Source organism: Cydia strobilella, chromosome Z (assembly GCF_947568885.1).
Source record: "Cydia strobilella chromosome Z, ilCydStro3.1, whole genome shotgun sequence".
Classification (NCBI taxonomy): domain Eukaryota; kingdom Metazoa; phylum Arthropoda; class Insecta; order Lepidoptera; family Tortricidae; genus Cydia; species Cydia strobilella.
The window spans coordinates 18,659,871-18,683,879 of NC_086068.1; the positions used below are offsets into that span (position 1 = coordinate 18,659,871).

Sequence of the window (24,009 nt, forward strand, 5' to 3'; positions counted from 1 at the left end):
AATTCAGGCAAAAGTATCGTTATTTATGGAATGGAGTCAAATATCAGAATGGAAAATGTATAACAAATCCATTTAAACTCAAATTTCAATTGCGTACCGTAAAAAAAAAAAAAAAATCGTACTTCGAACGTAAAATGCTCTAGTGCAGACACGTATCATTTTCTGCACACCTTTTAGAACAACAATGACCCTTTTTCAGAGCATGAGAAATTAAAATTACTTTTGAGCGGTAGTGTATGTACATGTATCTATGTATCACTTTTAAATGTGTATTTAGAAATTCTACCGTAAACTCCAGATAATTTAAAAAATATCCCTAAAATGGTTTCTTTGTTTCAGATCTCAATAGCGTACGAAAAAATTCGATTTTTAACTAGTGAGTGAAGTGATAATTAAGACTGATAAGGATATGAATTCGATAGATGGATTATTAAAGGGAAACGCGTGAAATGTCAGGAGATAATTAGAGAGACAGCGATGCTGTCGTATATGGTGCCAGTGGAGCAGAAGCCGCCGGTGGCGCCGGTAGCGCCGTCAGGCAAGTCGCGGCTGGCGTTGGAGCTGGCGGCGGCGCCCGGCAGCCCCGAGTCGGCGGCGCGGCGCGCGCTTAAGACCGCCATCTCCAAGGACTCGTCCACCAGCTCGTTCGCCAGCGACCTCACGTTGTCCTCCTCCACGCCCACGGGTGCGCACGACAAGCCCAAACACAAGCTGCTCTCCAATGGCACCAAACACACCTCTTTGAAGCGGTAAGTCGCTCACTACTTTTGACCATTCAGGGGATTTTATGTCACTGCCGTAAGGCTACTGAAACAGTGTGGAGGATACCCAGTAGACATTTTGTTTTATCACACATATATCTGCACAAAATTGCCGGCAGAGAGCCAACTGAGGAGTGCCACGAATGCGGCGCGGCAGTCGATACCGCACAACACACCTTGGAAGAGTGCCCAGTGTGGGGGCCAGAGCGGGCTGACATGATAGCCATAGTGGGGCCGGACCTGTCGCTGCCGGCCGTGGTCAAGTCCATGGTCGACAGTGACAGGTCGTGGCAAGCTGTAAAGACCTTCTGCGAGGACGTAATACAGCAGAAGGAAATGGCGGAACGGGCCAGGGAGATCGACCCAACGGCCGACCCACGGCCACCCATGCTCGACGCAGACGGGTCGCACCGCACATGACCGCCGCCTGCCTCCGTAGGTTGACCTCAGGAATCTCAGGATGACAGGCAAGGGGGCGTCGGGAGCGTTCCTACGGCCCACCGCTACAGCACAATGGCGGCAGACGGGGGGGTTGTTTAGTAGGTAGACTTGGGGCCCCATTAGCCCAAAACAAGGAGTCCCACATAACCACTCGGGCTCGTCCCCGTGCCCTGTGGTATGCGTAATTGCATTTTTCCCCTCCTAAAAAAAAAAGGTTAGCTAAGCTCCATACTTGACATATATAAAACTTGCCGAGGTTTGAGTCTAGTACATTTTTCACCTGTTTTAATGTTGTTACTGTTTAAATTTATATATTTTTTAGATATCTATCACGTTTTGTATCTCTTGATTAAATTATGTGTAGCTTTAGGAATAGCAGCCTTGAATCGGACTCACAACTAATACTTAACAAGTACTTGTAGGTAGTTACAAAAATAAAACACCAAAGGTCGCACAAGTACTTATAGGTAGAATATCTAAGACTATATCTAAGTACCTTTATTTTTCTTAACGTTACCTTTTCGGTATATGAAGTTAGTTACAGTCCGTTAACTCTCAGAATTACCTTCGGATTTTAGAAAGATACATCGGGTATCCGCGGTAACACACGAAGGTGATACTGCTGTTCTGCTTTCTTATTAACTCACAAAAAGTTTTAAACTTATCGCAAAAAGTTAAGGATACCTATTGTCTCAATGTAAAATAAGCCCTAATTTAATGACATTATGCTTAATATTCGGTTGATGACTATATTGCGATTTGACTTTTTGTCATAATCTAAATAAAATAGAATCAGAATTTGAAATACGAAAACAAATTTGAAATTCTATAGAGTTGATAATACCAGTCACATATTTAAATTCATATGGTAAAATTATACAATTGGAAAATTGTGATATAATTGTTATGGTGGTATTAACTACTCTTATATAGTTTAAGGCTCAAAAGACGACTGCACTCTTTGGGTGTTGGATTGCAACTAAATCAGTAAGTAAAAGGCTGTCATTTTCTATTACGCGATTACGTCCGATTTCACCCGAAAAACGAATGTCATTCTGAGAGCTAACGGACTGTATTTACCTGTATTATAAATAGTCACTGGGCGACCATAGTAACTCTAGGTTCTCTATAAAAATGCGGTGATACTGATATTTCTGAATAAAATAATAATAGATCCTTACCTAGACAATCTATACTCGTAGTAATATTTTTTTCATCACACTTGCTCGAAAAAGATCTTATTTCATGCAGGTGTACTAAAGGGTAAAGGCCTATATTGTTCCCGCGGGAGTTATGTATTATAAAAAAAGCTATAACTCCCTAGGGAGGGAGTAATAGCTTTCTTATTTTAATTATGTCACTAATTCATACGAACCAAGTATAATCCGCGCGCGAATTTCGTGCATGAATGAGGAATGTTAATAGGAATGTTGGACGTCATGACCGAGTGGTTTGATTTTGTCGATATTACGTTATCGATAATAGGCAACTTGTACTTGTACTGCTGCCGCGCGCAAGTTAACTAGGTACATAATTGTGTAAATAATGATTAACTACTTAGTATTGTTTTTGATAAAACAAGAATAAATACACTTTTTACTAAATTCTATATAATTTGTATAATGAAATGAAAATAATTGAAATATATTTATTGTCAGGCAATCATTGCCCTGTAGACAAATACATTAAAACTAGAATACCTACATATTAAAAATAACTTAAAAACAAACAACACACATTGCAGTAACAAACGTGCAGATGGTGCGTAACAAACAGTAAACTATACAATTTAATTGAAATTAAGAGTAGGTACAATCTAGATTTGGTCTATTGTAGCATTGAAGCTACAAGCAAATTTACACTAAAATAATGAATCGACAAGACTCGATAAACTTGCATTGTTATCGTTGTTAATGCTAACACTGGTTCCGGGCGAGTTCGGGGTGTGATGCGACGTACGGGCGCGGCGCACACCCTCCCACTTCCTCGACCTCCGAATGCACGGAATTGGCGCGCGGACAGTAGGTTGTACTTAATTTGTAAGTAAAATACTTAGTCAAGGTATAAGGGAGTTTTACTTTTAAAATAAAATACTGACGTTTATAATTTAATGTTTTTGCTTGTTTAAAAATATTTATTTGATTAATTTAATACCCGATTACAATATTTTTACACAATTTTCAATCGTGGCTGAATGCCGAAGGTCTATGCCTTCGGTGCCTAACCTGTCAAGAAATGACAACAATTATGGCGGTCCAAAAGCTCACCGTATTTAGTAATTATTTCGTTTAAAATTTAGGTTTTTCTTCGCAAGTGTGATGAAAAACGTTTGTAACTCCGGGAGTAAGAATATTGTAAACTCCAGTCTTTAATTATAGACCTCGTTTACAAAACCTCGCTTACCCCCCTGGTTGCACAATGTACTATTAACGGTAAATCTGCTGTAGTAGTTTTTGGTAATATACTTAAATTATTATTAAAAATTTCATCTAAAAATAAGTAAGTAAGTAGGACTGTATATCGACGACCGGTCTGGCCTAGTGCGTAGTGAGGTAGTGACCCTGCCTATGAAGCCGATGATCCGGATTCGAATCCCGGTAAGGGCACTTATTTGTGTGACAAACACAGATTATTTGTTCCTGAGTAGTCATGGGTGTTTTCTATGTAAGTATATAAGTATGTATTTATCTACATATCTACGTATGTAATTGTATATCGTCGCCTAGTACCCATAGTATGTACAAGATTTTATTTGCTTAGTTTGGGGCAATGTCGATCTGTGTAAGGTTGTCCCCAAATATTTATTTATTTATAGTTTTGTCAAAGGACTGTCTCATTTCAAACATAGACAGAGAGAATCATACTATATTTGTCTTACACTAGTACTAGCACCAAGAAAAGGATGAGTATAGTTTTTTTTTTGTTTTTATTTACTGACAATTTTGTTTGACCAACTATATATATATATATATAGGTAGGTGCGTAAAAATCAATCAAAATGTTTGAAAACTTCTGATAGTTGTGATGACTTGTTATAACACTCAGTGAAATCGATCCGTCTTGAAATAAGAGTAGGTATTGGTACATACGTAGGTAAGCTACCTACCTACTCGTAGAAGAAATAAAACGATGTTATCGGTCAGGCAATCGCTGTGCGGCTAAATTGGATGAAAGATAGAGCTAAAGCTAAAGCAACGAGTCAGCTGTAAAGTGGATCAATCAATTAAACGAAAGTTTTCTTTATAGCCACAGCTGTTGTATTGACCAATATTTAAGTCAGTATATAAATAAATGAAAGCATTACCGAGGTAGAAAAGTACGTAGAGACTGAGTGTCAAGCTACACTCGTATTAATGTTTAGCGATTTTCGGTCCAATGTAGTTTTTATCTTCCCAGGCATCAGGAAGTCTTAGAGGAGGTTTCGAGAGCCACGAAGTGTAAATTTCTAACTGACAGTCGGGCCTGAAATATATCAATCTGCGTTATTACACTTATTACGTCATCTCTACTACTAGTGATGTAACGTACTTGTGGGTAGGTGTACTTATACATACACCTACATATATCGTCTCGACCTTATCACAGTTATCATGGTATTACTTAGAGAATCTAAGAGATTGAATAAAAGTAATAAGGGCTGACTAACTAGCATTTGTTACAACAACATCACAATTAAGAACACGTTCGTCTAAATCACTAGGTTGGAAATTTCTAACTAGTGGATAATGAAAACTGTAATAGATGTCATATATTAAAGAAAAAGTGACGAAGCCCTCCAGTGGTGAAGGCCGGATTTGACCCGTGATTATTAGCAGTCACATTGCGGTGTTCTAACGTATTTGTTGGTGATATTTATCCGTTTTGGTGGTACTTTGAGAGTATTATAGGTGTAAAATGGAAGATATTAGCTACTAGAAAAGTGTGTTATGTTAGGTTAGAACTGCGACCTTCACAGAAAACAACTGCTACTAGAAAAGTGGGTTGTTAGGTTAGAACTGCAACATTCACAGAAACAAACTGCTACTAGAAAAGTAGGTTAGGTTAGGTTAGAACTGCGACCTTTACAGAAACCAAGTGCTACTAGAAAAGTGGGTTAGGTTAGGTTAGAACTGATTTTGAAATCAGTCAAAGTCAAAGTCAAAGTCAATATAATCTTTATTCAAATAGGCCTAGCAACAAGCACTTTTAAATTGTCAAGTTTTAAATATTACCTTAATCTAAATATCAGAACAATTTATTGATGCAGTTTTTATTATTCTTAAAAACATTGAATTATTATAGATATGTCACTTAATAATAAGAATTCACAAAAGGATCGTCAAACACCAAAATTGTATAAAAATACTAGTCTAGAAACTTTCTAGAATAAAAATCTAAATGTCAAAAAATACAGATTACCTAATATAGGTATTCATTGAATTATCAATTTCATCATTAGTAGCACAATACTTGCTAACCTTAAGTTGCTGATCAAATACACATTTTGGCTGACCAACTATATATTTTTGTTCATCAAAATAGGAATATTTTGCAGATCCATTAAATAACACCCAATTATTTTTAGCCATCTCAAATAGCTGTAAGTAGGTATTTGTTTCTTTTTTCTATGTCCACAGTGTGTTAAAAACCCTCATTTTGTCTCATTTAGTTTTTATTTCAAAAATACATACCTACCTAGTTTTAATCGTTTTAAGTAGCTCACAAGAACTCCGGCTTGCCAAAATTTTCTAGTTTTTAGGGTTCCGTACCTCAAAAGGAAATAACGGAACCCCTATAGGATCACTCGTGCGTCTGTCTGTCCGTCTGTCACAGCCTATTTTCTCCGAAACTACTGGACCAATTAAGTTGAAATTTAGTATACATATGTAAGTTTGTGACCCAAAGACGGACATGTAACGTAAACAAATGAGTTTTAACATGGGGGCCACATCGTGTTACATATCAAATAAAAGAGCTCATTGTTTAAATCTCAAATATATATTTTTTTATAATTTTAGGAAAAGCAATTTAGAGATTATTCAAGAAAATAGGCAAAAAATGACCATTCCCCCCCTTTATCTCCGAAACTACTGGGTCTAAAATATTGAAAAAAATACACAAAATAGATATTAACCTATAGATTACAGGAAACCTATTAGAAATGTGCAGTCAAGCGTGAGTCGGACTTAATTACTTAGTTTTTGATCCGACCCCTACTGGTTTTTTAAAGACATTTCACTCACGTTTCACATAAAAAATACATTGTTTAAATTGTGTAATGTACGGAACCCTTAGAACGCGAGTCCGACTCGCACTTGGCCGGTTTTTTTATATTATCAGATGTCAAAGTTGAAAGTTGTTATAGTTGAAGAAAATTGAAAAATAATTAATTGTCATAAAAAAAGCGGCCTATTTTATTTTATTTAATACACAAGTATTGTAAATGACATTGTAAACTTTCGTTACTAGACCGTGAACAGTTTAGGTGTATTGCTTTTCATGATCTTTTTTTTACTCCGTAATTCCGCCGTATTAGTAAAATATATTATTTTCGCGATTCCAATACAAAAGGATTTATTAAACATGTCTTTATTTACAGAATTAATATCACGATTTAATTCCCTGGAATCCAGAAGTAATAAGTATTTTAAATTAAGCCGGACTTTTCGGCTCTAGGGTTGTCACGTTTTAAAATCGACCCGGGTGTATGTTTTAAATACTAATTTTACTTTTTAATCCGATTAAAATATTTCGGGCATCCGGATATACGTAAACTATCAGTCCGCCGGACGATATCGGCCTGTCAGTTGTTCGGAACTGTCAAAAACTGACAGGCCGGTATCGTCCGGCGGACTGATAGTAAGTGAGCCCCTTAAGTGACAACTGTTTTGTAATATCTATACCGGGTCAACTTTAACATCTGATGATACAAAAACCGGCCAAGTGCGAGTCGGACTCGCGCACGAAGGGTTTCGTATCATTACGGAAAAAAACAGCAAAAAAATCACGTTTGTTGTATGGGAGCCCCATTTAAATATTTATATTATTATGTTTTTAGTATTTGTTGTTATAGCGGTAACAGAAATACATCATCTGTGAAAATTTCAACTGTCTAGCTACCACGGTTCATGAGATACATCCTGGTGACAGACAGACAGACGGACAGACGGACAGACGGACAGACGGACGGACAGACGGACAGCGGAGTCTTAGTAATAGGGTCCCGTTTTTACCCTTTGGGTACGGAACCCTAAAAACTATCGTTTGTCAAAGAACTGTCTCATTTCAGACATAGACAGAGACAATCATAATATATTTGTCTTACACTAGTACTAGCACCCAAAAGACAAGATGAGTAGGTATAGTTTTTTATTCTTATTTACTGACAATTTGGTTTGACCAACTATAGAAAGTTTTGGCAAGCCGGAGTTCTTATGAGCTACTAAAAACGATTAGAACTATGCATTTTTCAAATAAAAACTGAATGAGACAAAATGAGGGTTTTTAAAACACTGCAGTCTTCACAAGGAATAGAATTTCAGCTCCGTCTATTTAACGTTGGCACACGGAACTCATTTCGCATCTAATCTTAGCCTCGATGCAAAATGTCCTCTCCGTAAAGTAGAGGCTTGGATAGGGTAAGTACACATTCGTGTCGTGTCGTGATGCCGGGCGAGATGTTTTTTAAAAGGACGCTTTTATGTGAAACTTGAAAGCGTGCCTTACTTTGACAGACATCGATTAAAAACCTCGTTGGCACTGCAAAACTGAATTCAGTTTAAATTTTGCGAGCTCTTCAAAACTGAGCTACTTTGTTTGATATGTTAATGCATTAAAGTACCTATTGCGAATGGATAACTCATTAAATAATATCAAAACTGAGTAAATAAATGATAATGACGAACTTGGACGCGAGCCAGCCGATGGTGCCTGTGGAAGTGACTGGCACTGGTTTCAGGGTCTTGATCGTTTCTTCTTTCGACGCGACGTGGGGCAGGGCGGCCTCTACTTCCTTTTTAGCGATCTCCGCTTCTGCCTGGGCTTGGCTACAGTTTGACAGAAGCTGCAGTTAGGTACACATTGTTTTACAAAAACAGATTAATATAAATTTACCAAGTTCCATTATGTCAGCTCTTGTGAATCAATCTGTGTAATCGTAAATTTAAATTTTAAAAAAGGAGGTTTTTACATAAAAGGCAGGTACCTACATTTTCTCAGAACATTTAGCAAATCTATATTAGAAGTAGGTACCTTTACAGAGAAAATACTAACAAATGTCTGGCTTTCCAGACGACTCGTAATGAGGCGTTTTGATTGTGGAGCAAATAATTTCTTATTTTTACCCACACCTAAAAACAGGTGTTACTTAATCCAACTATTTACTATGTATTTCTTTTTGCTGTTGAGTGATAGCTGTGATAGAATAAGAATAAAGATCATTTATTTCAGCTAAAGGTTACAGACATACCAGGGGTCTCTGCACTAGGCAATGCTTGTATCGCGGGGAACCAATTTAGTAAGAAACTACTTACGTGTTTTTTCTAAACTGAATAGTTTGCGCGAGAGACACTTCCAAAGTGGTAAAATGTTGCCCGTGTGGTGCCGGGTAAGAATAGCACCACCCCCCCTCTCTTTCCGTGGGCAGCAGCGTCCTCCGAGAACTACCTCTATCAAACTGCGGTCGCCAACCCGCCTGCCAAGCGTGGCGAGGCCCTTGGGGGGGCCCAAGGGATAAAAACAAAAAAAATGTAGACACAATAAAACCCAGACCCCTAGTCCCCGGCAGCCCCGCTATTCCTGGCTCCGGTAGCGGCCAGGGTAATGGCGGGGCAGGGAGTGCTACAGTGAATCACCGGCAGAGGCCCGGCTACCATAACCGACGACCCTTGGCCCTGGCAACATACAACTGCCGTACGCTGCGGACCGACGAAAAGTTATTAGAACTGGAGGAAGAATTAAGCAGGTTACGTTGGGGAATCATAGGGTTATCGGAAGTCCGTAGAGAGGGGGAGGACATGATAACTCTGAATTCCGGCAACTTGCTCTATTTCCGGGAGGGCGAACAACGGTCCCAGGGAGGTGTCGGGTTTATCGTCCACAAGTCCCTCGTAAACAACGTGCTGAAGATCGAGAGTGTGTCGGACAGGGTAGCGTGCCTTGTACTCAGAATGACCCAACGTTATTCGTTGAAGGTCATACAGGTCTACGCACCGACCTCGACACACTCCGACGATGAGGTGGAGGCTATGTATGAGGATATCTCCAGAGCCATGCATAGCTCCAAAACTCACTTCACAGTTGTTATGGGGGACTTCAACGCTAAGCTGGGCAAAGGAGACGGTGAAGAGCTGAGAGTGGGGCAATTTGAAGTGGGGCGTAGGAATCACCGGGGCCACCTACTGGCTGGTTTCATGGAGAAGGAAGGACTATATGATGAACTCCTTCTTCAGGAAACGTGAGCACAGGAAGTGGACCTGGGTGAGCCCTGACGGTGCAACAAGGAATGAGATCGACTTTATCATGTCGACGAAGAAGCAAATATTCAGTGATGTTTCTGTGATCAATTCGGTCAAAACCGGGAGCGATCACCGTATGGTAAGAGGCACACTGAATATCCAATTTAGGCTTGAGAGATCTCGACTGATAAAGTCTACGCTCCGCCCGGCACCGGCCCAGCTCCAAAACCCCGAGAGCTTTCAGCTCGAACTTCAAAACCGGTTCGACTGCCTAGCTAGCGACCTGGACGATTACAACGACGGGTTTGTGGAAGCTGTTCATACGGTCGGGTCCAAGTTCTTCAAGACTCGTCGTACAAGAACCAAGAAACTCTCGAACTCCACTCTCAAGCTCATGGAGGTGAGGTGAGATGATTCTGCAGTCGTTAGATGACGTTTGTCGTTATAGGCAGCTCAACAGACAGATCTCGAAGTCTCTGAAGCGAGATATACGCCGATTCAATACTAACAGTATTGAAGAAGCTATCAAGCGCAACAGAGGCTCGAAGGTGTTTGCCAGAGATCTGTCTATTGGCCAAAGCCAACTGACAAAACTGAAGACCGACGACGGCAGGATCGTCTCATCCAAACCTGAGCTCTTGGGAGAAGTCGAGAAGTTCTATGGACAGTTATACACAACAACCCGAGCACCCGTCATGGATCTAGCTAGAGACCCTAGAGCTAGACTAACTCGACACTATACCGAAGATATCCCGGACGTCAGCCTGTACGAGATTAGTATGGCTCTCAAACAGCTTAAGAATGGCAAAGCCCCAGGTGATGACGGAATTACGGCCGAACTCCTGAAGGCGGGTGGTAAACCAGTCCTTAAGGCCCTTCAGACGCTGTTTAGTTCCGTCATGCGCGAAGGAAAAACGCCGCAAGCGTGGAACAGAAGTGTGGTGGTGCTCTTCTTCAAAAAAAGGTGATAACACCTTGCTGAAGAATTATAGACCCATCTCACTTCTGAGCCATGTTTACAAGCTGTTTTCGAGAGTCATCACGAACCGTCTCGCACGCAGGTTTGACGACTTCCAGCCTCCCGAACAAGCAGGTTTCCGTAAAGGCTATAGTACCGTAGACCACATACATGCGTTGCGGCAGGTTATACAGAAGACTGAGGAGTATAACCTCCCCCTTTGCCTTGCATTTGTGGACTACGAGAAAGTCTCCGATTCGATCGAGACTTGGGCTGTGCTGCAGTCTCTCTAAAGGTGCCAAATTGACTACCGGTATATCGAAGTGCTGAAGTGTTTGTATGAAAACGCCACCATGTCCGTCCGACTACAGGGCCAGAGCTCGAAGCCATTGCAGTCATTGCAGCGGGGAGTCAGACAAGGAGATGTAATCTCCCCAAAGCTGTTCACCGCTGCATTGGAGGATGCCTTCAAGGTTCTGGACTGGAAAGGACGAGGCATCAATGTAAATGGCGAGTACATCACTCACCTTCGGTTTGCCGATGATATCGTAGTCATGGCTGAGACCATGGAGGACCTCAGTGCGTTGCTCGCTGATCTCAGCAGAGTATCTGAACGAGTTGGTCTGAAAATGAACATGGACAAGACGAAGATCATGTCTAACGTCCATGTTGTGCCAACTCCCGTATTAATCGGAGACTCTGCGCTCGAAGTTGTTGACGATTATGTATACCTAGGACAAACAGTCCAGTTAGGTAGGTCCAACTTCGAGAAAGAGGTCACTCGTCGAATCCGACTCGGTTGGGCAGCGTTCGGGAAGCTCCACAGTATCTTTTCGTCCAAATTGCCGCAGTGTCTTAAGTCAAAAGTCTTTGACCAGTGTGTGTTGCCAGTGATGACATACGGATCTGAGACGTGGGCGCTAACAATGGGCCTCATAAGAAGGCTCAAGGTCACGCAAAGGGCAATGGAGAGAGCTATGCTCGGGGTTTCTCTGCGTGATAGTCAGAAATGATGATATCCGCAGTAGAACTAGGGTCACCGACATAGCTCGCAGAATTGCAAACCTTAAGTGGCAGTGGGCGGGGCACATTGCTCGCAGAACTGATGGCCGGTGGGGCCGGAAGGTTCTGGAGTGGCGTCCGCGTACCGGAAGACGAACTGCCGGTAGGCCTCCAACGAAATGGAGCGACGACCTGGTGAAGGTCGCGGGAATTCGGTGGTTGCGAGCGGCACAGGATCGGTCGGAGTGGCGAGCCTTGGGGGAGGCCTATGTCCAGCAGTGGACGTCTATCGGCTGACATGATGATGATGATGATGATGAAAATGTTCCCCCCCCTGTAACTTCTAAAATAGGAGAATGATAAAACTGAAAAAAATATATGATGTACATTACCATGCAAACTTCCACCGAAAATTGGTTTAAACGAGATCTAGTAAGTAGTTTTTTTTAATACGTCATAAATCGTAAACCGCAATTTACATTTCACTCACGTTTCACATAAAAAATACATTGTTAAAATTATGTAATGTACGGAACCCTCGGTGCGCGAGTCCGACTCGCACTTGGCCGGTTTTTGATCCGTGGCCTTGGTTTTCTGGGTGCATTGGTATATCTAATTAGACGTTAAAATCTCATGATCATAATTCACGAGATCCTACCTCATTCACACATCGTTTTACACGCCATAGCGATTTGCCATTGACATTGAATCTCCAATAACATTGTCAGCTACCTACCTACTACCTAGGTATGTTTATGATAGTCAATTTAATTTCCGTACTGAACACTCCCACTTAGATGTCGCCCCCCTCGCGGCGCAGCGTAGGCGGATAAATAGATGCACCTAGACAACTATGTCTACTTAAATGAACAGCTACATAGCTAATCTTATTCCTGCTAATACAAGCGAAGAAGACTTATGCACATGGTAATAGGGTTAAGTCGCCGATCATGTCGCCAGTTCAACTGGTCAGTTCGCCTCATAAGTGGACTGTGTGCTATGACTGCAGCTATGTGTGCATCGAGAGTTGACGAAGCGTACATGGCTTGACATCTAGTTGGAATATGGCCAGTAGAATGATCTAACGTTAGACATTGCCATTAACCATCTTCTATCTATACATATAATAAAGCTGAAGAGGGTGGAAAGTCTGTACGTGGAAGATACACAAAAAAAAATTGGCTGGGAATACTTAGAATCGATAACAGAACACGTTCCAACAGTTTTTAGAATTTTTAGTCTGTTTATCTGTTTGCCTGGTTATTTGACCGCGCATCACGTGAAAACGGCTGAACGGATTTTGATGCAAACTTTATTAATCTGTTGTGAAAATCCCCGGCCAGGTTATAAGGCTATAAAAATTCAAACCCTAAAAGGGCGGGGGGGGGAGCCACTCCACTACACTCGACAGAATGAGACAGTGACTGACGACTTGACGAGACGTGACAAGTGAGACATAGACTGTGAGACCTTAGTGTTGGATGATGTTGGACATTCTGAGTATAATATGTTTTGAAAAAAGATGTGTCCCGCCGAGTTTGTTGCCGGTCCCATATTGGGATACCCTCCTACAATTTAGGAGGGAATTAAATCTTCTCGGGTCCGTGGTGTAGGGTTGGAGCCGGCGTAGTTTTTATCGCGTATATATAGATATCTTTACTTGAAAATAATTGTACAACCAGCCTTAAAGTTTATAGTCTATGATTGTTCATTATTTTTATTATGTGGGTATTTTTGCACTTTGTAATTTTTCCTCAGTCACCCGTTGACCACGAACGCTGTAAAGGGTTCGAAACGTCGGGATGTATTATAAATTCAATATACGCGATATAATCCGTTTTCATAGTTTTATTTCGTACCTACCTTATTTTTTATCTCACCGGTAATTCGCCGGCTGGGACAACAAGCGCCACAGCGTTATGAAGTGTGTTTATTCCTATAAATAGAAGGTCATTTTTGTTTCGTTTACATATTTTTTCCAGTCGTAAATATTTTTTTCTTAAAAGTGCATTTTTCATTAAAAAAGGTTTTTCACCCCAGGTTGGAACATATATGTCACAGTTACCCCGTATTATATTTTATCATTTTCAAATTAAATGATAAAATAAAATATAAATTTTAATAATCATAAATGATGATAACTATCTAAATAAATAGTATAGATCAAAATTTATAAATTATCATCGTTTAGTATCATGGTTACTGCGGTTTAATATTAAAAAAGCGTTTCGTACATAACATAATTTTAACAAAGTATTTTTATGTGAAACGTGAGTGAAAGGTAAATTGCGGTTTACGATTTATGACGTATTAAAAAAAACTACTTACTAGATCCCGTTCAAACCAATTTTCGGTGGAAGTTTGCATGGTAATGTACATCATATATTTTTTTCAGTTTTATCATTCTCTTATTTTAGAAGTTACAGGGGGGGGGGGGACACACACATTTTACCACTTTGGAAGTGTCTCTCGCGCAAACTATTCAGTTATATCATTTTTGAAGACCTATCCATAGATACCCCACACGTATGGGTTTGATGAAAAAAAATTTTTTGAGTTTCAGTTCCAAGTATGGGGAACCCCCAAAATGTATTGTTTTTTTCTTCTATTTTTGTATGAAAATCTTAATGCGGTTCACAGAATACATCTACTTACCAAGTTTCAACAGTATAGTTCTTATAGTTTTAGAGAAAAGTGGCTGTGACATACGGACGGACGGACAGACTGCAGACAGACAGACAGACATGACGAATCTATAAGGGTTCCGTTTTTTGCTATTTAGCTACGGAACCCTAAAATTGTTGTCTAGCGTGCACTAACAAAGTAGTTACAGTAGTCACACTTACCTCATTTTGCTGGGGAAGTGTGACCCTGACTCTACTTTCATTAAAGAGCTTAAATCATCAAACGAACATAAAACACATTGATTTTAGCTAAAGTTGAACCATGCCATATTGTACCTTAGGGCACAGTTCGAAATCCAACTTTATGATATTGATTTATGTGTTCAAAGTAAACTTTTACAAAAGTATGTCACACTTACCCATATTGACCTTACCAAATTAATATTTTTTGGCAAGTACCTATATTATTATTGTCAATTTACATCAAATAGTTACGTGTGGCAAAAAAAATCATCTAACAATGGTTTATTGAAATTATGAAAAAATAATTCTTGACGGGCAAGTTTTTCTTTAACAAACTTATACCTACAGTAAGTTTGTAAACCACATTTAGATTGGAACCCGCGGCTTGGTTCTGTCGATTCGGCGCGCCCCAAATGTCTCGCCCCACGCTAATAAGGGCTCTCTGCCCCACTTTACTCGTCGGTATAGTACCTATAGTATAGTAGATGTGCCGATGATAATGTAATGTACACTGCGTTGTGCATTGTGAGGGGCCCTTAATGTGATGCCTAACAATATTAGCAATTCTTTGGCAAGCAGCATTTGCTACAGAATTGACTTAGGTTACTTACCGTTCATTTATTTAGGTTCATTTTTAAATAGGCAAGTAACATCTCTCTTCTTTACTCTACTATTAAGAGTTAAAAAAATAGAAATACATAATCAACTGAATCTGAATTTTAATGAATTTATCTTTTTTTTCTGAGCAACAAAAAACTAACATAAGTACCTGCTTTCATATTTATAAAAATGGTGGTGATTGCGGTGGGGGGGAGTTCATAAAAACTGTGTTTTGTAGTAAAATATAAATTTAATGACCTATGAATAGTTTAATTTCAGAATTGAACAGCTGCTTGAAGAAAAGTGTGCAATTAGAAGATTAATTAGTAATTACACTATATTATACACATAGAAGTTTTAACTATTCAACCCGCAAAAATAAATAAGATAAGTACCTACCTACCAAACCATCATTTGAAGAGTTGATTCCACTTCTATATTTTTACGGTTCTGTAGCCAAAATGGCAAAAACTGAACCTTTATACTTTTCTCATGTCCGTCTGTCCGTCCGTATGTCACAGCCATTTTACTCGAAAACTATAAACTATATTTTAATAAAATTAGGAATATAGGTGTTTTGCGATTTGAGAACCGCTACTTAGTTTAAAAGATAAAATTAAATTAAATGTAGTTTTATGGGGCACTCCATACATAAACTACAGGTATTATTTTTTTGTAAAAATCAACGTGAGGCACAACATTTGATAGGTCTTTAAAAACAACCTTATTAAGGTTGGTTAGTTAAATAAGATTGTTTACTTTGTTTTTTTTTTTATTTAATAAATTATACTAAATTACATTAAATTAAATCAAATATACAATTATACATCACAATAACAAATTACTCTTACTCTGAACTATACTATCCTAGAAACTATCACTAATAATAATAAGTCACATTTCAGCCGTCCCGTAAATCGTCCCGCGACCCCCCGATGCAAAGGTGCCCATCACGCTCGCCGCGTTGCCACGTTGAACCGCGATGGACAATCTTTGCATCAGGAAGGACCCAGAGCGAGGATCCAAACCTCTCTCCCGCATGCGTCTTCCCACTTCCCCGAAAAAGGCCTTGGCCTCCGTACACCAGCACCCCGTAATTTCCACTGCAAGAGGGACAAATAAATAGTTCGCCAGGACCTCATATTTCTCCCGCTTGCGAACTGCAGCTAACTCGGCTGCTGCCTCTGCCGTTCTCACAGTACGGCCAATATGCGACGCCGCGAAAGTGCGGACGCACGTTGCGTTCCACACTAAACATTTCCCTCTCTCCCAGGAAACCAAAGTCAACCCATCCGGTCTCTTCCCGTCAGAGCGACTGAGACCCGGAGGTTCCAGGACGCACGGGACGTTTGCAGAAACCAGCGCCCTTCGCACGATATCATTAAGCGCGTGGTGCCGTGGGAACCTCCCCGCACACCGACCATAACTCAACGCGTGATGACCGTTGCTCTCCAGTACCGCAGATGCAAACGTGGGGTTCACACACCGCACAGCCCAGGCGAAGAGCAACTGCAATCCGCGTCGAGTCGTTGTCAAGCAGTGTACCCAAGAAGCGCGTGAAGCCACGCTCCAGATTTCGGCTTAGACACTGCGATTACCCTCGCCCTGTCCACACCTACCGCACTCTCCACCAAGCCCCCCAGCAACCGCTTAACCCCCTGACGCTGACGATCCGGTCTCTCCGGCGCCGCTGCCTCCAGGTTGAGAGCCAGCCAAGCCTCCGTAGCTTCTGCAGCGAAAGGTATGGATACCCTGTCACCATATGGAGATAAAATTTGAGTGACAAGGTCCACGACCCCCGCCGCCGACGCCAGAAAGGCCGGCAAGCTCACGTCCCTTGCGCGCCTTACACCTAGCCCACCCGATCGAATGGGAAGGGAGGCCAGATCCCACTGGTCCGCATTGAGGGGTCTTCAGCAGTGTCTCTGCCGAGGCCGTTACTTTGTTTAGAACATCGATTAGTTTTTGTAAAAAAAATCTTTTTATTAAAAGTACCGAAAGTACGTAAGTGACGCGAAGGTAAGCTTTGCTTGGCTTTTTCTTATCTTATGGGGATACGGAACCCTCCATTATGCATAGCCTTTACTTACACGTACTTGATCGGTTTTTTATCTTATCGTATCAGAATTATTTCACGTACCTATACATTTTACATATAATATCAGTTGTATCTCTTTCTTTAATAATATATTATATAGAATCGTAAGTGACGCAACTTGTCTCGGCTGGAAAGAACTGGAAGTAGCTGTTCAAGATCGCGACAAATAGAGAATTGTCCCTAATGAGGGATAACAGGCACGCATCATCATCATCATCATCATCAAGTGACGCAGTGAATTGCTGGCATACCTAATATCATAACTATTATACTACGTACTAAAAAATAAGTAAGTGCATTCATTCCCGTTTCTAGGATTGTATTGAGCAACTTTTACTATGGGACCAACCACGAAATCCCAAAAAAAATCACCCTTCCATAGAAAATGGACCAGCCAAAATGTATGCAACAGCCAAATTTATTTTCGCGATTTCGTGGTTGGTCCCATAGTAAAAGTTGATCAGTATAATCCCAAAACCTCCCTGGCAACGGGAATACACTTATTTTTTAGCCACCGTGTATACGGTCGTGCTTACATCCTTTCGTCGAGCAGCCAAGCCCAGCGCTGGAACCACTGCTTGCGGCACATGTCCTGCTTCTTCCACTGCGCCCGCATCTGGAACGCCTCCGTGTTGGGGTCGAACTTCAAAGAGCGGGAGCCTTCTTTCGCCATTTTGATGCTTCTTATAAATCAAACAAATATACTGAAAATAATAATTAATAAGTCATTAATATTTCCAATACTTTTGCTTTTTTTCTATGGCATAATTAGATATTTCTTTTATAGGGTTACGTACCCAAAAACGGAACCCTATCATTAAGACTCCGCTGTCCGTCTGTCTGTCACCAGGCTGTATCTCATGAACCGTGATAGCTAGACAGTTGGAATTTTTACAGATGATGTATTTCTGTTGCCGCTATAACAACAAATACTAAAAAGTGAGGAACCCTCGGTGGGTGAGTTCAACTCGCACTTGTCCGGTTTTTTTAATGCTACGCAATAAAAAAACATTGACATTTCTTATATGAAAAAAAAAATTAAAAGGTAATTTCTCAAATTAAAAGGTAATGTGCAAAAAATATAGTAAACGCTCAATTACCGACTGCACATTGCTCTGATTATCAATGAGCGTAATGTCCCTAAGGCCGAAACTATAAATACCTACCTACCTGCATATAAACATAACGCATAACGTCATTGAATTCCCGTGAGAAAAATATGCCTACTCTCTTCATTGAAGTACCGTTTGTTGAAAGGTACCTTATATGGAAAAACCTTGTAAAAAATCTTATATTCCTAAATAAATTTCTATAATTGTTTCTTCCTAGTGAATCATCTGGCTTATTTCCAAGTTGCTTGCGCAGAAGAAGCCACTTACTCCACACGCTTTTGTTAGAAAGGTTCACCACAGCACATTGTCTGTCTCTCACGGTCAAAATCAAGACGCACGTACAAAATTAATAGTACTAGGTAATAATGTACTAAATGTAGTGCATAAAGCTTTACCATCGTCGCACTTAAACTATCGTGAGACATATTTCAAAATATTTATCAGTAGGTACGGTTTTTACTCACTATTATTTTTAGCCGCTTTTGGCGACATGTTTCTTTACCATCGTAGATATTATGACAGAAACGCACGAACGTGTTATGATATTTCAGTCAGTCTCTGTACAAAAAAAACCGGCCAAGTGTGAGTCGGACTCGCGTTCCAATTTTTTATGTGAAACGTGCATGAAATCTATATATATAAACGTAAAAGTCCTGACTAACTGACTGACTCACTTAAATCAACGCCCAGCCCAAACCGTTGGACCTAGAGAGCTGAATTTTTCACAATAGATAGCTTTTATGACGTTAGTATCCACTAAGAAGGGGTTTCTCAAAATTCATCCCCTAAGGTGGTGAAAAAGGGGTTGAAAGTTTGTATGGAGATCATAATTTTTTTTGAGTGCGGGACTTGAAACTTTGTATAAAGGCATATTATTAAAATACTAGAAAAGTAATTTCAGCGTTTTTGAAAATTCATCCCTTAAGGTGGTGAAAAAGGGGTAGAAAGTATGTATGGAGGTCAAACATTTTTTTAAGTGCGCGACTTGAATCTTTGCATAAAGGCATGTTATTAGAATACAAGAAAAGTGATTTCAGCGTGTTTAAAAATTCATCCCCTAAAGTGGTTAAAAAGGGGATGAAAGTTTGTATAGGGTTCAAATTTTATTTTAAGCTAGGAATTAGAAACTTCGTAAAAAGGTATATGATATACCTTTTTACGAAGTTTCTAATAATATAATAAAAAAAGAGTAGGAAACTGATTATAGCGTTTTTGAAAATTCATCCCCCAAGGTGATAAAAAAGGGGGCTGAAAGTTTGTATGGAGATCAAACCTTTCTTTGGGTGCGGGACTTGTATCTTTGTATAAAGGCATATTATTAGAATACAAGAAAAGTATTTCAGCGTTTTTAAAAATTCATCCCGTAAAGTGGTTAAAAAGGGGTAGAAAATTTGTAGGGGTCCCAATTTTATTTTAAGCTAGGTACTTAAAACTTCGTAGAAAGGTATTTAATTAAAAGGGAAGAAAACTTATTTCAGCATTTTTCAAAATTCATCCCCCAAGGTGGTAAAAAAGTGGTTGAAAGTTTCTATGGAGATCAAACCTTTTTTCGAGTACAGGACTTCAGTCTTTGTATAAAGGCATATTATTAGAATACAAGAAAAGTAATTATAGCGTTTTTAAATATTCATCCCCTAAAAGGGTTAAAAAGGGGTTGAAAGTTTGTATTCATTACAAATGCTTATTGAAACTTCTTAGAAAGGCATTGTATAATATTACAAAAAAGTTATTTCAACGTTCTTAATAATTATACCCTTAAGGGTGTTAAAAAGGAGATGTAAGTTTATATGTAGTACAAGTTTTCGTTTTAGCTAGGAACATGAAACTTGGTAAAAGGGCATTATATTAAAATAGACGAAAACTGATTGCACCGTGTTTGAAAGTTTGTATTAATAAAGTTTGCAGCGGGAGCGAACATTTTTTTTAAATTGTGGACTTGAAAATCTAAGTGTTGAGAGGGATTATATCGAGAACAATTTTTTTCAGTTAGGGGCTTGAAACTTGAAACTTTGTGAAACACAAATTTCATGCGCTGTATAATTATTAACAAATGATTTACCGTCCCTACTGATATATTTTGCTGCATAATGTTCTATGCTCATTTAAAATATATAACCACCATCATACAAATCCACGCGTACGAAGTCGCGGGCAACAGCTAGTCTATATACGAGTATATAAACGTAAAAGTCCTGACTGACTGACTCACTTAAATCAACGCCCAGCCCAAACCGTTGGACCTAGAGAGCTGAATTTTTCACAATAGGTAGCTTTTATGACGTTAGTATCCACTAAGAAGGGGTTTTTTAAAATTCATCCCCTAAGGTAGTGAAAGAGGGGTTGAAAGTTTGTATGGAGATCAAATATTTTTGTGAGTGTGGGACTTGAATCTTTGTATAAAGGCACATTAGTAGAATACAAGAAAAGTAATTTCAGCGTTTTTAAAAATTCATTCCTTAAAAGGGTTAAAAAGGGGTTGAAAGTTTGTATAGGGTCCAAATTATATTTTAAGCTAAGAGTTTGAAACTTCGAAAAAAGGTATTTCATTAAAAGAGAAGAAAGCTAATTTCAGCGTTTATGAAAATTCATCCCTTAAGGTGGTGAAAAAGGGGTAGAAAATTTGTATGGAGGTCAAACATTTTTTTAAGTGCGCGACTTGAATCTTTGCATAAAGGCATGTTATTAGAATACAAGAAAAGTGATTGCAGCGTTTTCAAAAATACATCCCCTAAAGTGGTTAAAAAGGGGTTGAAAGTTTGTCGTGGTCCTAATTTTATTTTAAGCTAGGTAATTGAAACTTCATAGAAAGATATATGATTAAAATAGAAAAAAACTTATTTCAGCATTATTGAAAATTCATCCCCCAAGGTGGTAAAAATGGAGTTGAAAGTTTGTATGGAGATCAAATATTTTTTTGAGTGCGGGAATTGAATCTTTGTATAAAGGCATATTATTAGAATACAAGAAAAGTAATTTAAGCGTTTTTAAATATTCATCCCCTAAAAGGGTTAAAAAGGGGTTGAAAGTGAATCTATTACAAATGCTTTGAAACTTCTTAGAATAATTGTATAAGATTCCAAAAAAGTTATTTCAACGTTCTTAAAAATTCAACCCCTAAAGGGGTTAAAAAGGGGATATAAGTTTATATGTGGTACAAATTTTCTTTTAAGCTAGGAACTTGAAACTTGGTAAAAATGGCATTATACATATTAAAATAGACGAAAACTGATTACTTACACCGTTTTTGAAAAGTTTGTATTAATAGTTTCGGGAGCGAATATTTTTTCAAATAGTGGACTTGTAAATCTTCTAAGAGGGTCGAGAGGGATTATATCGGGAACAATTTTTTTCAGTTAGGGTCTTGAAACTTCGTAGTTTGTGAAAGACAAATTTCATGCGTTGTATAATTATTAACAAATGATTAACCGTCCCTACTGATATCTTTTGCTGCATAATGTTCTTTCTATATTATGCTCATGTAGAATATATTACCACCAACATACAAATCCACGCGTACGAAGTCGCGGGCAACAGCTAGTGTCTTTAATAAACCCGTAGGGGTTGGATCAAAAACTAAATAATTAAGTCCGACTCACGCTTGACTGCACATTTCTAATAGGTTTTCCTGTGATCTATAGGTAAAGATCTATTTTGTGTATTTTTTTCAAAATTTTAGACCCAGTAGTTTCGGAGATAAAGGGGGGGTGCTCATTTTTTGCATGTTTTCTTGAATAACTTCTAAACTGTTTATCATAAAATTATAATGAAAATATATTTGAGATTCTTACAATGAGCTCTTCATTTGATATGTAACACGATTTACACGATATAGTTTGAAAAACTATATTTTTTTAATTTTCTCATTTACCCCCCCAAAGTGGTCCCCATGTTTAAAATTAATTTGTTTACGTTACATGTCCGTCTTTGGGTCACAAACTTACATATGTATACCAAATTTCAACTTAATTGGTCCAGTAGTTTCGGAGAAAATAGGCTGTGACAGACGGACAGACAGACAGACAGACGCACGAGTGATCCTATAAGGGTTCCGTTTTTTCCTAATACAGTAAAGCAAGAAATAAATTCTGGGTTAAATCGTTGTGCTTTGCCCCCTACCTCGGTACTGTGCATTTGTAAATTTCGAAATAATTTTAAGTAAGTTCATTATTTAAAACACACTACTACTTTATCTAGCCTCTCAAGCCTCTGATAAATTACCCCACCCGGCCGGTTTAGAGGAGTACCTACCCGAACTAGAGTGAAATATAAAAAGTTTGATATATTCCTAATAATCATATTAATATCGCCCTTTTCTGCGTGATTCAATTCAATCACAAACATTATAAGTATCCAAAGATACACACTTTCACATTAACATTTATTCGCATGAGTTGTCTTCGGTAAAGGCGCTCCATGTGTACCAGCCTTTGTCAATGTAGGCAGCGCATAACAAACATTAAGTATTACGTAGCGGCTATCGTCGACGTCGTAGCCATCAGTCGTCATCACTCTGTTACGGACAAAAGTTAGTGTTAAAAATTACGTGACCGCCGTAAAAGGCTGGATTCAACTATTAGAAAGTAATGAAAGTTAACTGCACTCTGTACGAGTCTTACAACGATAAACGCTATTCATCATCATCACAAGTATCACAACAGAATACTTCGTAAGAAAAGAATTTCCTCTATCTTTAAAAAAAACACTATTAAATTTGTCCGCAGAGATTCCCTGAATCCCTAACGCATAAGACTTTCTTTTAGGAACACTAAAAATACTTCCATATTTTGTTCTTTACCTAGATAGCAGTGTTGGGCGCAGTTAACTACTTTTTGTAATCTAACTACTAATTACGACTAAAAGTAGTTAACTACAAGTAGTTATAACTACATGTAGTCATAACTACATGTAACCTACCTACAATAATCAGGTTACATAAAGTAGTCGTTAATCTGAATACTGTAATCGAGTAGTTATAACTACTGACTATTTTAGTTCTAAGAATATTTTGTTTTGTGCCTAAATATGTAAAAGTGTTAATATTCCAGACTAAATTACATTACTGTATGAAAATTGGACCCGGTTATGTCCTCAAACTACGTCCAAAAGAGAGGTATGGGCACTGTGAGTCGGCAACGCGCATGTAACTCCTCTGGAGTTGCAGGCGTACATAGGCTACGGAGACTGCTTAACATCAGGCGGGCCGTATGCTTGTTTGCCACCGACGTAGTATAAAAAAATAGTAGATTAACCAAGGGATGAAAGGCACTCATCCCTGCCGAGGTGTTTTAATAGTCCGAGGCTGAAATGATGCCTTTCACCCGAGTTAAACACTCTACTTTTCATTTCGAATGCGAGGAAACTAAAATGCATTTTTTTTTTAAACATGATAAGGATAATTTTCTACGTATAGTGTCGTTATTTATGGAATGGGGAGTCAAATATCAGAATGGAAATTGTATAACAAATCCATTTAGTCAAAATTTAATTGCTTATCGTAAACAAATTAAAAAATCGTACTTCGAACGTAAAATGCTCTAGTGCAGACACGTATCATTTTTTGTACACTTTTTAGAACAACAATGACCCTCTTTCAGAGCATGAGAAATAAAAAAGTCCTTGACAGTATTTTGTCAGGAGGCAACAAAGTGCGCGCCTTCAATGCCTGGGTAATGCCCCTACTCACATACTCCTTTGGCATACTAAGGTGGACTCAGACCGAGCTGGATGCCCTGGAT

General features: G+C 39.0%; 2 protein-coding genes across 3 annotated transcripts in view; one reads left to right on the plus strand and one right to left on the minus strand.

Moving 5' to 3' along the window:
- LOC134754389 (uncharacterized) overlaps positions 1–24,009 on the plus strand; it is a 53,811-nt gene that overhangs the window by 5,717 nt on the left and 24,085 nt on the right. The window contains exon 2 of the mRNA XM_063690694.1: positions 340–749. Coding sequence (XP_063546764.1) covers positions 478–749 — 272 coding nt within the window. The 5' untranslated portion in view covers positions 340–477. The remainder of the gene's footprint in view (positions 1–339; positions 750–24,009) is intronic.
- On the minus strand, positions 4,332–17,864 carry LOC134754450 (uncharacterized). 2 transcript variants are annotated; one of them, XM_063690781.1, is made up of 3 exons: positions 17,699–17,864; positions 8,087–8,227; positions 4,332–4,679 (listed from the first exon to the last, which is right to left on the minus strand). In XM_063690781.1, the coding sequence occupies exons 1-3, from the start codon at positions 17,833–17,835 to the stop codon at positions 4,553–4,555; spliced, it is 405 nt and encodes a 134-aa protein (XP_063546851.1). In that variant the 5' UTR covers positions 17,836–17,864; the 3' UTR covers positions 4,332–4,552. The 2 variants fall into 2 exon arrangements, with proteins under 2 accessions (XP_063546851.1, XP_063546852.1); XM_063690782.1 differs by having other exon boundaries at positions 4,352–4,664.

Bases quoted from the DNA above. Each gene is read 5' to 3' on its own strand.
- LOC134754450 (XM_063690781.1), bottom strand. From the start codon at position 17,835: ATGGCGAAAGAAGGCTCCCGCTCTTTGAAGTTCGACCCCAACACGGAG. The intron at 8,228-17,698 runs GTAAGCACGACC...GTCAAACTGTAG, and splicing joins TGGCTGCTCGACGAAAGGAT to CCAAGCCCAGGCAGAAGCGG. The intron at 4,680-8,086 runs GTTCGTCATTAT...GTAATAACGCAG, and splicing joins ATCGGCTGGCTCGCGTCCAA to ATTGATATATTTCAGGCCCG.